We start from the raw sequence: 15,060 nt of genomic DNA on the forward strand, positions 1-15,060 counted from the left end.
AGGTTTCGAGTACCAGTGGCATCAATGGGTGACCGATTATTGAATAGTACTCTGAATTTGGCCGTTTGTGTGTGTACATGCATGCGTGTAGTTCGTGAGTTTGAATGTTTCAATGTGCAGTGAAGGATTTGATTTTCATGGTCTTTTGCCGTGGTACAAGGGTAATTCACCATTGTTACTGTCTAAATAGAATAAGGGAAGGAAAACTACGAGCGTTAGATGAATTTTACTTCCTCAAAGTATTGGAACATCTAGGAAATGAGTGTCTGAAACTAGGAACCTAAGCATTTGAGTAGCCCTGGAGTAGCTAGTGGCGCGTTTTTCACTGACACCTGCAGGGACTATCGCTCTCCAGCTAGCTAGCAGTAGCAGCTTTAACTTTTACACGCCCTGTTCTGAAAAGTTTTGACGAATATACTACACTTGTAGCAAAGGTTTAGCAAATATTCAATCTGTAGTGTAGTGTGTGGGCGCTACGAGAAATCGTCTTTCTTCTGTGCTGCATATGTTCCTTGAATGTGGCAAGTACAAAACATGCGGCAATTACCAATATAAGTCCTGGTTTGCTCAACATGCTGAAGCAACGGACCCACGATTTAGAATATTATCTGCAGGTCCGTTTGGTTTGATTGTTCAAACAACACTCCTACAATCATTTCCGGTAACATTTCCGTTCAACCTCTTACTAATCGTTCCTAACATAGAGAACGGAACCAATTTGCCAAAATGTTATCCAGCTGATTTTAGCTTAACTTTTGGCCATCTCTTAAACATATCGAAAAAGTTAGAGCCCGAGACAAAACTTTAAAGAAGAAGAAGCTGTTATTTGCCAATTAGTATAATCGCTCCTAAATTGTTGTTGCAGAGCCGGAAGAAATTTGCTAGCGTACAATCGAGGAGCAGTTATTAGTGTTAGAGTAGCGGAGTAAGCCGTTTGTAAAATGGAATCGTATAAACTTGTATTATTTCCAAACGTACTTGAATTCAATTATGAAAGTATTTAAAACTGATATGCCATCACAGCGAAAGGAAAACTGAAGACTAACCATTTTTTTACTTTTTATGCTGCTTCTGGTTTCTTAAGTTACTTGCGAAGATGCAAAGCGTGCAATTTCATGTTGAAAGAGAATGTCGCCTTATAAAATCTGTTTTATTTCACATGTAGCTCATGATACTAAAATACTTATCCTCCACTAAAATACCTACACGGTTATTACGTTCCAAGTGGAATAGTTGAAGCTAAAAGAGCTAATTAGCATCGGTCGCCAAACAATGAAGACCGACAATTATGAAGACATGAGCATTAGCATTAACGAGAAAATAAGAAAAACTGTTATTTTCGTCAACTTTTACCTTATTGTGAAACTCAAATGTTCTCATCTCCACACGTTACTTTGATACACTAGCACTAGAATCGTGCTTTTTTGAACATATAACGATCAAAGTTGGATAAGCGGGCTAATCTTCGTCGTAGTGAACCGTTGAAGTGGTGGAAAGGACCATTGCAGAAGTTGTGTGTCATATGTACCAGGCGGTCTACTTCCGGTTTACTACTGTGAGACTTATACTTAGCTGTAGCGCTATTAAAGATATCGAAACCTGAAAGAATACATTCAAGCAAAAATCTAGAAAGACGCAACTTCGACGTACTGGTGAGACGCCGTAAGTTATATTTTATCCCGATATATATTTGACGGTGAGTTCTATCTGTGGAATCCCTAAGTGTGCAGTGATACCGATAGATATATAGATGGATGAGTAAATAAATTGATGTTTTGTAAAAATAATAAAAATTTCTTTCATTTCCTTGTAGAGGAAGGATAAAATACAGGTAGCCTTAGTTCTCTTTGAACCTAAGAACAACTTATTGCATTTTTTCTTTTAACTGATACGATAATTGTAATAAATAGTGCAAAATCATCCACAAAATGCATTACAGTGTCCAATCTTTAAATAATTTATTTTTTACCATTCGATGTCAGCCTTTTTTCCCTCAGTATCCTTCATCGGAGCAGTTGATTTGGAAATTCTTGAACTTTGTTAAAAGCAGACGACGTGTCTCAAGATGATCTGCCTTTCCGTAGCCCTGAGAATACCCGTATACCTTGATCTGCTTTAAATCCGGGCGATTTTCAATGCGACCACCACCTAGACACTCCGTTTCTAGTCCCAATCCCATCAGGGACGAGCTCACCTCATCGTAAATGTCCGAGTGCCACTGGGCGCGATTGAATCCACGGACAATCAGTTTACTTGGCTCTGTGCCATCCGCTTGCTCCTTAGCGTAAACTTTGATTAACACGTACTTGAAGATTCCTTCGTCGATATCAACTAACGATACTGCTTCAAGTTTGGCGTCAACCATTTTGCTGAACGTTCTCTTCCAAGCTGCAATAATGTGAGAAATATGAATATGAAATATGTTTACCAGGGCACATTTTTCACTCACCTGTTCTTAGCAACATAAATAAATAAATTAAGCCTTGAACACGAAACCGGCTCGCTGTCACATCAGAATGTGCCTAGTGGTCGAAGAGCAATAAGAAAGACGCGGAAACAAAACATGACCTTGCTTGCTTTTTCTCGTAAGGTCATTCTGTCGTGATGTAAAGTGGTTGGACATTAATATAAATTAACTGATGTTTGCAGGATGGAGTGATCGGGTGTAATAATCTTTTATTCTAAAGTTTAATAATGGTGTTTTTCTCCTTACACACCGTGTTAAGTTTTGGATATGCACTTTAAACGTTTTCGTCGGTTGTCATTTTTTGCGCCATTTGACAACAAGATCGTATGAAACAAAACCAAAAAATACAATACTTGTAACCTGAATAATTTCCGCCTGATAATAATTTCAAACATTGATTACTACAGAGTAAAGCTGGCCAATCCTTTCGTTATCCGATGGCTTTGAAATTGGTCAAAGACGCCCCAACAGTGTGGAACTTTTTACATGGTGTTATCAATCTCTACAAGCCGGCAGGAGTGACGACCCACCAAGTCCGGAACACTGTTATTAACAACCTATGTCGAGGTAGAAAAACATCGTGAATGTCCCGATGTACTAATAACACAGTATTAATACTTTTTCTCCTTTCAGAACTGAATCAACTTGACGTGCGTCCTGCTCTTCAGCGAATAGCTATTGAAGACGGTTTCAAATCTCAATTGGTGGTCCGAAAAGTGGAAGATCTTTCGGACAACGTTCTTGTGGCTGGACCCCGATATCACCCAGAGGATTTAAAGTGTAGATTTTGCGCAAACCATGGCAAATTCACGAGTGGTGTGACAAGTATGTAGCGTATTTTGTTTGTCTTTCAACGATCGACACGATCTTTTAATAGACTTTTTTTGATTTTCCAGTCCTTGGGATCAACAAAGGCACGAACCTTGCTTTCCAGTTACAGCAAAATCGTGCCTTACGTGTGTACTTGGTGACTGGATTTTTGGGGAAAGCAACTGAAACGCACTTTGACGAATCGAGGGTTACCGCACGTGCCACTGTGAAGCATATAGGATCGGAAAAAATCGGTCGTTTACTGGCATCAATACAAGCATCTCATCAGAGAAAGATGTTTGAACTAAGCGGAATCGACATACAATCACAAGCCGCATACGAACTGGCATGTAAAGGTACCATTCGACCGGCCGATAACAGACAACCCATGATCTACGGCATTCGGTTAACGGAGTACAGGAAGCCTTTCTTCACAATGGGTAAGTTCTTTCCCGGAATCCAACGCCCCTCTGCCATGGGCGACGACAACGTAGTTATCTAACAAAATCTTTGCTGCAGAAATTCATGCGATCAACGAAACGGAAGCTTATATTGGCGAACTGGTACACGAAATCGGAATCAATTTGAAATCATGTGCGCATTGTGTTAGTATACGATGTATACGGCACGGGCATTTCTTGCTAGAAAATTCGTTGTTGAGAAAAGACTGGAACCTGCAAACTATTCTCAGCGGAATGGCGCACACGAACAAGCTCGTCAGACAATATCCAGAAATGCTGGCGCAGGAAAGTTCGGCTCTACAAGGTATCGACATGGAGGAGGAATAACCCATCTAGTAATATCAATAAATCAAGCGCCAGGCACTTTCCTTGGACTTAAGGCGACGCAAAATGATCATGAATCGAGAAAATTAAGTTGTTGACAAGACTGTAACAAGAAGCAAGACTAGTGGGCGAAGGCTAGCTTTTATTGCTTGCTTTGTTGTCTGAAGGTAGGTCACACAGAATGCCTTTCTGTGAGGGTAATAAATTAAAATAACACATACGAAACTGTGTTTTGTTTTCACGGTCTTCGCTATATTCGTTTCGCAATCGCGATGTGCATATTCTGGAACCTGCTGAGAACAATTGAAATTGTTCCACAACCAGATGTAGCAATCGATGCAGACGGCAGCTGACTTTGAACGCCCCACAATAGCGAAAGTAATAAATCGCTCCTTCGCTTCGAAGATAATCGTTTAGTTATCAATAGCAAATTATGTAAATTCTTTTTCTATAATTTCTATAGAATTTGCGGCGCTTTGTAAGAACAACAAATACACATCATTTGATGAACTAATTAGTTATTCGACAACTGTAGCCGCGGAGCGGATATTGATCGCCAATTAAGAGATAAAAGGCTCCATGTGCATATTCATTTTAAATTTTAATACTATAAATAATGTAACATGGAAAACAAATCAGCAAATGGGTATGCAGAAAAGCCGTGAATGTGTTTATTAGTGGCCGTCCTCGTGTTCGTCCTTCCGTCTGAGATACAAACAACGAAGACGAATATTAAAACCGTAAGGTCAAGGCTCTTGGCTTCCCGCCCTCTTCTCATTGGCCGTGACTTTCCATGTACCATGCACCATGTAAATTTCCCCCCTTTATGTAGAATAAAAAACAATGGTATTCTGTTTTCTAATTGGCCCAGTGGGATGTTGTTTTGTTGATGGCCTTTTGCTTTTATTTTCTCGTTCAAAACTTGTGTTAACCGAGAGATTGTTTCGTAGTATTTTTTCGCAATGGAAGTGGAGAACTTTGTATATTGAAATAATGAACATTCAACAATAAATTAAAAACGGTCTCAAGCGGACAAGCGCGAAAATTGCTGGGTTCAGAGAATCGAAGGCATTCTCATCATTTAATTTCGTCGGTTTTGTAGATACTAGCAGCGATGCTGAATATGGCGCTGTGCTGGTTGTAGCAGAAAAGAATTTGAGGATGATTCAAACTAGTGTTTGTTGTCTGGTGTCAAGTGATGGATCGGAATGTTGCACTGTTTAATCGACTTCCTCAATGGTAGGTCCAGAGCCGGAACCGGCACCGGGAGCGGCACCGCCAGCTCCGCCAGCAGCGCCCGGAGCACCACCCGGGAATCCAGGCATGCCTCCCGGAGCGCCACCAGCACCCTGGTAGAGCTTGCTGATGATTGGATTGCACACCGATTCAAGCTCCTTCTGGCGATGTTCGTACTCCTCCTTATCGGCCAACTGATTAGCATCGAGCCACTTGATCGTATCATTGCATTTGTCCAAAATCAGCGTCTTGTCGCTGTCGCTGATCTTGTCCTTCAGCTTGTCGTCCTCCATAGTGGCTTTCATGTTGAAGCAATACGATTCGAGGGCATTCTTGGCAGAAATTGTCTCCTTCTGCTTCTCATCCTCAGTACGGTACTTTTCCGCTTCGTTTACCATGCGTTCAATGTCCTCCTTGCTCAGTCGACCCTTATCGTTGGTGATCGTGATCTTGTTCTCCTTGTTGGTCGACTTCTCGAGAGCGGTAACGTTCAGAATGCCGTTCGCATCGATGTCGAATGTAACCTCAATCTGGGGCACACCGCGTGGGGCCGGCGGAATGCCGCTCAACTCGAATTTACCCAACAGATTGTTGTCCTTCGTCATCGCCCGCTCACCCTCGAACACTTGAATAAGCACACCCGGTTGGTTATCGGAGTAGGTGGTGAAGGTTTGCGTCTGCTTCGTCGGAATGGTGGTGTTGCGCTTGATCAGAACCGACATCACACCTCCCGCGGTTTCAATGCCCAACGACAGGGGTGTCACGTCGAGCAACAGCAAATCCTGCACCTCCTCCGACTTGTCGCCATGCAAGATAGCGGCCTGGACGGCGGCACCGTACGCAACAGCCTCATCCGGATTGATCGACTTGTTCAGCTCTTTGCCGTTGAAGAAGTCTTGCAGCAGCTTCTGCACCTTCGGAATACGGGTCGATCCACCGACCAGCACTATGTCGTGAATGCTCGCCTTGTCCATCTTCGCGTCACGCAGCGCCTTCTCGACCGGTTCCATGGTGGAGCGGAAGAGATCGGCGTTCAGCTCCTCGAAACGAGCACGAGTGATCGAGGTGTAGAAGTCGGTTCCCTCGAACAGCGAATCGATTTCGATGCTGGCCTGGGTCGACGACGACAGCGTACGCTTCGCACGCTCGCACGCCGTACGCAGACGACGCAGAGCGCGCTTGTTGGTGGACAGATCCTTCTTGTGTTTGCGTTTGAATTCCTGAGCGAAGTGATTCACCAGCCGATTGTCGAAATCTTCGCCACCCAGATGGGTGTCGCCAGCGGTGGACTTAACCTCGAAGATACCGTCATCGATCGAGAGAATCGACACATCGAAGGTACCGCCTCCCAGATCGAAGATCAGGACGTTCCGCTCACCAGCGGTCTTTTTGTCCAGACCGTATGCGATGGCGGCCGCAGTCGGCTCGTTGATGATACGAAGAACGTTCAGTCCGGAAATTGTTCCGGCATCCTTCGTAGCCTGTCGTTGCGAATCGTTGAAGTACGCTGGCACGGTAATGACAGCGTTGGTTACCGTCTTGCCCAGGTAGGCTTCGGCGGTTTCCTTCATCTTGGTCAGCACCATCGAGCTGACTTCCTCCGGGAAAAATGATTTCGTTTCGCCTTTGTACTCGACCTTGATCTTTGGCTTTCCCTCGATTGACTCCACATCGAACGGCCAGTGCTTCATGTCGGCCTGGATGGCGGGATCGTCGAACTTGCGACCGATGAGCCGCTTGGCATCAAAGATTGTGTTGGTCGGGTTCATTGCAACCTGGTTCTTGGCAGCATCGCCAATGAGACGCTCGGTGTCAGTAAAGGCCACATAGGACGGCGTCGTACGGTTACCCTGGTCGTTGGCAATAATTTCGACCTTGCCATGCTGGAAAACTCCGACGCAGCTGTAGGTCGTGCCGAGATCAATACCGACTGCTGGTGCTTTGGCTGCCATCTATTATAAAAAGCATCGCAAAGGCGAAAATAAAAATTTAAATTTCGGAGTACCGGTGAACGATTTAATTTATTCAAGACCCGAAAAAAGGAGTGCCTCTTAGCCAAAGTGAAGGGCTGAATAGGTTCAACTAAAATATAGAATAAAAGACATGGAAAGAGTATCGAGCGTGTCTCTCGAGCTTGAAAATGAGGTTGGCCCTGTACAAATATGGTGCCGTGATAACCTAACCTTCTATGGGCATGACGCATGCAACGAGCGCTGGATGCTACGACGAAGAACACGGAAAATAAAATCGGATCTGACATTGAATGTGCATGTAGCAAAATGTGCACACAAAAATTAACCATGGGTTCTGCAGTGCTTCACCTTGACATCAATTAAAATGCTGGTAATGAAGAATCATCGAATTGCGTAAGACTCCATTTTGTTTCCTCTCCGAACATTTCTTTTTCTTCCTCTTCCGTAGGGCTGAAACTACTTTGAAAGAGTGAAACAGCAATACACGCCGCACAGTGTCGGAACTTTCCAGAGGTTTCCGGAACACGTGCTTTTGCAAATGGCTCGAGCAATGATTCAATAATTGTCCAAATTTCGAGCATCATGAAAAAAAACTGCTCCTTTACTCCACTAAATTATTCTTCCATTGCCTTTTTCCTTCTTTCTTTGGCACATTTTGTCCCTGACAACCGCCTCGGGGTGGGTGAGTCATTAGACTTTGGAAAAAAAAAAATCCTCCCACACCGGCACGCGATTCTTTGTTCTCCAACCCTGCAAAAACTCACCTTAACGAAATAGTTTCTCTCCGATGTATATTAACTGCAACAAGATTCTTTTTAGTGCTGGTCACAACGATTTCCTCACTTCTTGATCTTGCAGGAATTCTTCACGCACGCACTGTGCACTTCACGGCTGCTGGAAAAATGAATGAGCGCTCCGGCCACTCACGCTTTGCTTTTTATGAAAACCGGCAATTCTAGATGTTTCTAGAAGGCGCTCTTTGAACTGGAAGCGTTAGGCGCATCCCCACTGCATATAAGCCTTGATGAAGAGATCGTTTACTGGAGGGTGAAAACTAAAAAAAATCCACGCATTGCGAACAGCGTTCTTTTGCGATGAATAATTACTGACGTTTATTTTTACAATCTCTGAATATTTTCAAAAAACGTTTTCGCGTGTTTTTTACTTTGGGCCTGTGGTTCTGCGTCCGTGGTCTCAATCGCGGTGCTGTCAAAATTCAGCGAATCAGCGTTTCCGTTAGCTATTTCCAATGAGTGCCCCTTCCAAGCGCGAGTTGTCCGTTCCTTTTCGCTTGACGTTTTTCGTGCTCACGCACACATCTCTCTTCGCGCTATTCGAAAAACCGCATGGCTTTCGTTGCCGTTTCGTTGCTGTGCCACCCTGTAGATGTTTCTAGACTTTTCGAGCCATTTTACAACAAAATTCACTTTTAATATTCATTTATTTTTTATCCTTTATCTTTAAAGCTCAATTATTTTCTGTTTCCTTTTATTCTCAAAGCTTGGTCAAAGATTCAAAAATCGCAATCGAATAAAAAAAATTGAAATCATCAGTAGAGGAAAGATAAAGGGTGTGCCTGTCAAAAATTGGTCAAACAAAAAGAAATTGTAAATCAGTCAAACATGTTATTAAACAATCAAGTAATATTTCTTTTGAAAGCCAGCCAAAACAGAAAAGAACCTTTGTACTTTTTAAGGAATGGCAAAAGACGTTTATTTGGACACTCTCGGACATAAATTTCTTGGTTGATGTTCCCGATCGCGATGTAAATGCCACTTTTTTAACCATAGGAACAGAAAGCCCGCATACGAGATATTTCTTTGCGAATTTCGACAGCTTTATGTTCTTGCAAATCTTTCCTATCTTTCCTCTCTCAATTGCAGTATAGTACTCCTATCACTACTTTCTTCTAGAATGCTAGACTAGCTCGTATTTTAGTTCATAGCACGGTTGAAGACGATACTTCCAGCTTGCTTGCGACATCTCGGACGGAGAAGTTAGTATTCCGCTTGAAACAACCGATCACTCTTTTCGTCGTTTTTGCGGTCTCCTGGTTCCGACTTCCACCTGATCCAGTCTTTCTGACTGTCGTCAAACGTTCTCCGAATACTTTTAATACATTGGTGACCGTTGATTTGGCCACATTCAACAATTTCACCAACTTGGCGCGCGAGTAATTCAGATTTTTCGTGCAAAGTTTTGAGAAGATGCTCCTCTGGTTTCGACGCCATTTCCACAAATGACGGGCGAATGTAAAAATCGAATAATTTGTATGTTGTTGTAATGTTGTAATGATGTAAACGAAGAGTTGTAATGATCTGATTTATTATCATTTCTCTGCCCAATGCGTTGAAAGACAAATATGATTCGGCACATCATTTTTTTATTGGAATAACCATATCATACGGATAGTCCAAGAGTTCCGCTGTGGAAGCCCTTGACTTGGCATCATAACGAAGACATCGTTTCAGGATATCAAGCAACATTGGTGGGTAGTAACTGGCTAGGGGCGGATATTCGATGACGGTATTTGGATTCGTGATGACGTTCACCTTGGTGTAGATATTTTTGATGTGCGCGAACGGTGTACGTTTATAAAGTAGTAGATAAAGAATGCATCCTAGCGACCAAATGTCCGACTTTTTCGACATTTTTATTCGTGGTTGCGACCCATTTGGACTCATCTCACCCGAGGTATCAATCAGCGCTTCCGGGCTGATATAGTTGAATGTTCCGGCCTGCGAGAATTTCATAATGCTGGTTGAGTCGAATGCTATGTTGCTCGCTATGCCAAAATCAATCAACTTGAGCCGTCCACGGATCATAAGAAAGTTGGCCGGTTTCAAGTCCAGATGTATTACTCCATGATCGTGGATATAGTGCACGCACTGCACCATTTGATACCAGATGCTCATCAACGAATAAAGCGGAATGTCTTTCGAGTATCCTTGTAAAATACGATGCAAATCACATTCTCCTTTTTCCATTACCAGAAACAATTGGCCAGCCTCAGGTATATGGGCGCTACAATACAGATTGAATATATTAGTGAGATGCCTTCCTGCGAAGATGTTTGATTAGATACTTACTAATCGTAGAGAGCAATCACATTCTCGTTTGTTTGTAGCTTCGCTAGCAGCTTTGTCTCGTTTAGATATCCCTCAACCAAATTAGCGTCGCCGTTGAGGTTGACGAGCTGAATACATTTTTGAATGTTAGTGGGTTATTCTTATACACCTTTAAAACTACATACCTTAACGGCGCATTCCAAGCCGGACGCTACCTGTTTTGCGAGAAATACTGAACTCGAGCCGCCTGAACCAAGTTTACTTATTACGGAGTATTGTTTTCCATTGATTGTGATGGGGCGTTCTTTGAGGGGTTGGGTTGAGTCTGTACTTGATTTACATCTGTTTTCCTCAGTATTGATTGCCGCTTTCGCTTGCCCTTCGGGTTTCGAAGATGCTGCATCTGGTTTTTCCATGTGCCCAAACAATTGATTCGTGGATCGTTTCGAAGACAATTGTTGGGGTTGTTCGTCGATGGGTGATAAATATTTCGTCTCTCTTATCTTGATTGGTGTATCACTGAGCGTAAGACTCTCGTTGACCATTGACATTCCTGGTGTCCGAGCGATTGCTAGCGGTGTTGCGAAGAGTATCTTTTGGGACTTAAATTCATTCTCTAGGGTATTACGTGAACCTCGTAAAGCCGTCGAGGTCAGCATCCTAGCACCAGTTCCACGAACTTGTCCCATCGGAAGCTTTTCTCTGGGAGTGTAAAACTCATGGCGACTTTTATCAACATCGTTTTTCTCGGCGATTGATACAGGCCAAGAAGGATTGTTCGAAGCGTTGCCTGCGGCATTTGATTGTTTATCTTCAATACCGCCGGGGTCAACTGCGTTGATATAGCTGCTAGGCGCTGTGACCGACGATCCAATAATACTAGTGTTGGTTTCCTGTTGCGATCGTTCGACAAGCGGTGGACGCTTAGTTTTTTTCTCCGCGGGATGGATGTCCGATACGGAGGATATTTTATCTACCAGGTTCAACCGCGATTTCGGGTTTGTAGAACTGTCGCGTCTGGGAATAGTAGATTTTTCACCCGATTGTTTCTGCCCATTTTCAACGTCCTCAGCACATTTTGAAGGCGTCAAAAGAAAGGAATCGTTCAGGATCGCACAGTTCAAGCTGAAATGAAAAAAAAAAACAAATTAGCAACAATTCAATATAAAGATTGGAAAAAAGGATGCGTTGTCTTACTTTCCATCTCCATCAGATTCAGAATCTGATTCAAGGGGCGGTAGTTCCGAAACACGCTTGGGATGAAAACTAAAAAGACGACAAAATTCATAACGAATTGTGAACAACAACTCGTACAACGAAAACAGCTCACCTTCTTGTCGTTCGAAACCCTTTTGGCGAGTGTTCTTCGGAGGATTCTTTTTCTCTAAAAGACATCGTTCAGTGAGTAGGAAATAAATACAGTTCTGTTTCATCATAAATGTTCCTTTTAAAGTGCTACACTTTCGATCGACAGAATAAGTTACCTGGCGTTTTGATCACTTTCATTACCATGGCCGTCTTTCCCGCCATCGCCGATCAGCTCGGTAGTTATTTTAGAATCCATTTGAAGCGGCCTAGAAAATACGCCAAGTCTATGCCGTATCAAAGCCGTATTTTCACAAAGCCTCCGTTGATGACTGAACCTGAACTGTTATGTTTTGCAAAAAACTGTTGTTTTGTTCAATTCAAGTAAAATTTGACAGTCGGACTTTCCCTTTGAAATGTCGGACTTTGTCGGACTTTGCGGTGAAATCAGCCCAAGATGTACAGGGTGGTCGAAAACGCGTGCACTTTTTCATTTGGTTATAAAACAAAAACGGCTCAATATTTTTCGATGCTTGAACTTTTATTTGAAAGGTTCATCACATTTATTCGGGAAAAATAGTTTCCATGGACACACCACTACTGGTTTCGCAGTAGCCAATTCGCTCCCCGCAGCCCCCAATTTTTGAACACATTTTCGACTGTCTGTGGTCCTATCTCGTCAATAGCAACATGAATCACTCGTAGGGGGTGCATTGGCTTCTCTTGCAGGACGTGTGGGGCTTCCGAACCCCAAAAACGACCATTCTGCCCTACTTTACATAAGCATCGAAGTGGGAATAAGCTTAAATGAAATGTGCTTTTCAAATATCGTACCGTGGGTACCAAATAATGGGTAGTTCAAAAAGTGCACGCATATTTGACCACCCTGTATATCTGGAGGGCCATACGAAGCAAAAATAAACGATTTGACATTGATCTTTAACGTCAAATCGTTTATGAATGTGCGGATTCATATACGATTTGACATAAGCGGGATCGATTTGATATTTTTACGCTCGGATTTACGGTTCGTCTGGCCGTTTACCACCCTGTGCCCGAGCCAACCCTGTGTCGGACTGCAAAGTCTTTCGGAGTACGTTTGACAGTCCGCACTGAGCGAAAAAAAATCAGTCCATTCTCCGTTTTTTTTGCCATTCCAGTCGTCGCCATCTACATTCGCCATCGACGTTGCATGGTGTGTCAAAACCCCATTTCGATTCAATTGTGCCCAAGTAGGGAGAAGTTTCAGATTGATAAGTCGTTTGATATCGGTAATCATCACTAAAGAGAGCTACAAAATTACAATCTGCACCGGGTCGAAAGGCTTTGTAAGGCGTGTTTCATCGGCACCTTCGGTGCACAGCATTTGCTCTACAACTTGCTGCTGTGGCCCGTAGGAATTCGAGAGACGAGAACTCCGTGCCAGTCACACGGCTGGCTGAAGGAGTTCCTTCTACGGTGTTACGCGGTACTTACCGATACAGTTTTTCGTTAGTTTAACCCTTTTCACGATTCCCGTGTTCTTGAATATTGAGATAGTAAATGGCTAAAAGTATATTCAGCCATTGAAAAGCTGTGTGCGCGTGTGTGTGTGTGCGTGAAGGGAAGTGGCAAGTGAAGGTGAGGACTTTTTTTTCACTATTCCTTCCCTTTTTAGTCTATAATGTTATGGCTGAAAAAAGGGTTTTTTCTTTCTATTGTGATAGTTATAAAACTTGCTATGTTCTGATAACGTGGCAATGTAACTCATACGTGTTTTTCCGTAGCAAAACATGCAATGTTTTAAAGTGCTGCCCAAGGAAGATGCCGGAGTATTGCGTAGAGTAAAAGCAGGAAACGCATTGGAACATTGAAGATTATAGCAACGCGGAAAAAGTGGGGTCGGTTGCTATGTGTCAAATTTAAATCAGTTCATTCCGGCAACAGCCAATGGCGGTGGAAGTCGGTGTGTAAAAATGATGCATTTTTGTTCTTTTTCGTTTCGTTCTGGCGATCTTCTCTGTTGAATGTTGTAGTGTTGAATGCCCCGAGCGCCTACTTGTCGCAAAAAGAAACACTTGGTTAACAAGTGGTGCAATAAGAAGTAGAAAGGTATTTGTTGAAAGATCGAACAGATCATGAGCAGGTGGGGCCGAGAAACGTACGCGGTTCTAACACGCGTGCCATATGGTTGCGAGACAGAGAAAATGAAAATGGACGAGAGAGAGAGAGATCGAAAGTAAGAAAGGTAAAATGAGAAGTGTGTATCATGTTCAACGGAAACTTGTGACGGTCAAAAGTAATGTTGCCGTAGAAATATTTTTTTGAGAAAGTTCGATGGTCAAAGTATTCGCCAAGAGAATTGGCCCTGCTACACATTTAAATGGCCAGGCTTTACCAAGCAGAATCTTAAGATTGTAAGATAGTACACTTTTACATTGTTGCTGTGTCCAACCATACCTATCATTCAATTCAGAAACGTTAAACAAATTCGTACAAAATAGATTAGTTGAATGAAAATAGTCATTTTTTCTCTTTCTTTTCCAGATACTGGTTCACTGATTCTCGCATCACCGGTTCTCGGACTACTGGGATTATGGTGTGTTGGAAACTCACCCACCGACCGGGATCGTAGAAGTGGAAGCACAACGACAATGAAAATATCACTGTGTCAGGTGGCGGCGGATCGATCTTGAGTGGTTTGCTCGTCAGACGACCCTGAGGCTCACGCGAGCTGATCGGGTGCACGTTGCTAGTGGACAACTTTTCAATTTGCGTTTCAAGAAAAAAGCCAAACTAGTGGCCAGAATTCCTCTTGCTGATCGGACGTAAAGAATTCCTCTTTCACTGTCCTTTTTGAGATTTGATCTCGTAGAAAGCCTGCATCGTTGCTTTGACATTGAATATCGCTCGGCTGCAACATTCGGAAACTTGCTAGGGAAAGTGATATAGCCACCCTTGTGAGAGTTGTGCTGTGGAAGAACCAAACCGAAAGGCTGTTGGTCACGTTTTACTTAAGGGGCCTAAGGGGTTGCTGTGTGTCGCAAAATTATCAGTGGCTGAAGTATTCAGCGGAATTGTAGGATTAGCGTTGCGATCGGTACGGTTTCTTGTGCGAGTGTCGCGTAATTGTTAAGTGATAAAAAGCGGTTGTCGGCTAGCATAAGTTGAATAGTGATTTGACCTCCGGAATTTAGAGAAACATTCTCATTTTAGTGCTGTGCTTCTTGATTCTTGATACCGTGCCCAATTATCATTTTTTGTGATTTGGTTTATGCAGAATTTTGGATGCATACGGGTCGAGCGAACTGCGGTATAGTTAGTACAAGAGTAAGTTCGTGACGCAACTGGTGCTTGCCCGAAATTTCCCGGCCCAGCGTTCGTGATCTTTAGTTTGATCTTACCACAATTTGATCAAAAACGGAGAAGTTCCTGAT

At 43.0% G+C, this 15,060-nt stretch overlaps 4 protein-coding genes across 4 annotated transcripts; 1 reads left to right on the plus strand and 3 right to left on the minus strand.

Annotated features, from left to right (window-relative positions):
• Window positions 1-109: 109 nt before the first annotated feature.
• LOC128274452 (dual specificity protein kinase TTK) lies at window positions 110-11,734 on the minus strand. The gene is made up of 6 exons (XM_053012665.1): window positions 11,670-11,734; window positions 11,537-11,605; window positions 10,525-11,464; window positions 10,361-10,467; window positions 9,651-10,295; window positions 110-140 (listed from the first exon to the last, which is right to left on the minus strand). Exons 1-6 carry the CDS (start codon window positions 11,732-11,734, stop codon window positions 110-112), a joined length of 1,857 nt encoding a protein of 618 aa, XP_052868625.1.
• On the minus strand, window positions 1,940-2,500 carry LOC128274454 (sex-regulated protein janus-A-like). The gene is made up of 2 exons (XM_053012667.1): window positions 2,450-2,500; window positions 1,940-2,388 (listed from the first exon to the last, which is right to left on the minus strand). The coding sequence occupies exons 1-2, from the start codon at window positions 2,463-2,465 to the stop codon at window positions 1,994-1,996; spliced, it is 411 nt and encodes a 136-aa protein (XP_052868627.1). The 5' UTR covers window positions 2,466-2,500; the 3' UTR covers window positions 1,940-1,993.
• Window positions 2,832-4,257, plus strand: LOC128274453 (pseudouridylate synthase TRUB2, mitochondrial). Its single transcript, XM_053012666.1, has 4 exons — window positions 2,832-3,034; window positions 3,101-3,292; window positions 3,364-3,717; window positions 3,797-4,257. The coding sequence occupies exons 1-4, from the start codon at window positions 2,905-2,907 to the stop codon at window positions 4,063-4,065; spliced, it is 945 nt and encodes a 314-aa protein (XP_052868626.1). The 5' UTR covers window positions 2,832-2,904; the 3' UTR covers window positions 4,066-4,257.
• On the minus strand, window positions 4,912-8,172 carry LOC128274451 (heat shock 70 kDa protein cognate 4-like). The gene is made up of 2 exons (XM_053012664.1): window positions 8,036-8,172; window positions 4,912-7,250 (listed from the first exon to the last, which is right to left on the minus strand). The coding sequence occupies exon 2, from the start codon at window positions 7,248-7,250 to the stop codon at window positions 5,283-5,285; it is 1,968 nt and encodes a 655-aa protein (XP_052868624.1). The 5' UTR covers window positions 8,036-8,172; the 3' UTR covers window positions 4,912-5,282.
• Window positions 11,735-15,060: the final 3,326 nt, after the last annotated feature.

This window comes from Anopheles cruzii, chromosome 3, assembly GCF_943734635.1.
Source record: "Anopheles cruzii chromosome 3, idAnoCruzAS_RS32_06, whole genome shotgun sequence".
In the NCBI taxonomy this organism is placed as follows: Eukaryota; Metazoa; Arthropoda; class Insecta; order Diptera; family Culicidae; genus Anopheles; species Anopheles cruzii.

What these genes read in the sequence shown, in the direction of transcription:
- LOC128274452 (XM_053012665.1), bottom strand. Translation starts at nt 11,734, where the DNA reads ATGTCTTTTAGAGAAAAAGAATCCTCCGAAGAACACTCGCCAAAAGGG. An exon ending in GAATCTGATGGAGATGGAAA is followed by an intron (nt 11,465 to 11,536) that starts GTAAGACAACGC and finishes TTTTCATTTCAG; the next exon opens with CTTGAACTGTGCGATCCTGA. An exon ending in ATGGTTATTCCAATAAAAAA is followed by an intron (nt 141 to 9,650) that starts ATGATGTGCCGA and finishes ACGGCAAAAGAC; the next exon opens with CATGAAAATCAAATCCTTCA.
- LOC128274451 (XM_053012664.1), bottom strand. Translation starts at nt 7,250, where the DNA reads ATGGCAGCCAAAGCACCAGCAGTCGGTATTGATCTCGGCACGACCTAC.
- LOC128274453 (XM_053012666.1), top strand. Translation starts at nt 2,905, where the DNA reads ATGGCTTTGAAATTGGTCAAAGACGCCCCAACAGTGTGGAACTTTTTA. An exon ending in ATTCACGAGTGGTGTGACAA is followed by an intron (nt 3,293 to 3,363) that starts GTATGTAGCGTA and finishes TTGATTTTCCAG; the next exon opens with TCCTTGGGATCAACAAAGGC. An exon ending in GAAGCCTTTCTTCACAATGG is followed by an intron (nt 3,718 to 3,796) that starts GTAAGTTCTTTC and finishes TCTTTGCTGCAG; the next exon opens with AAATTCATGCGATCAACGAA.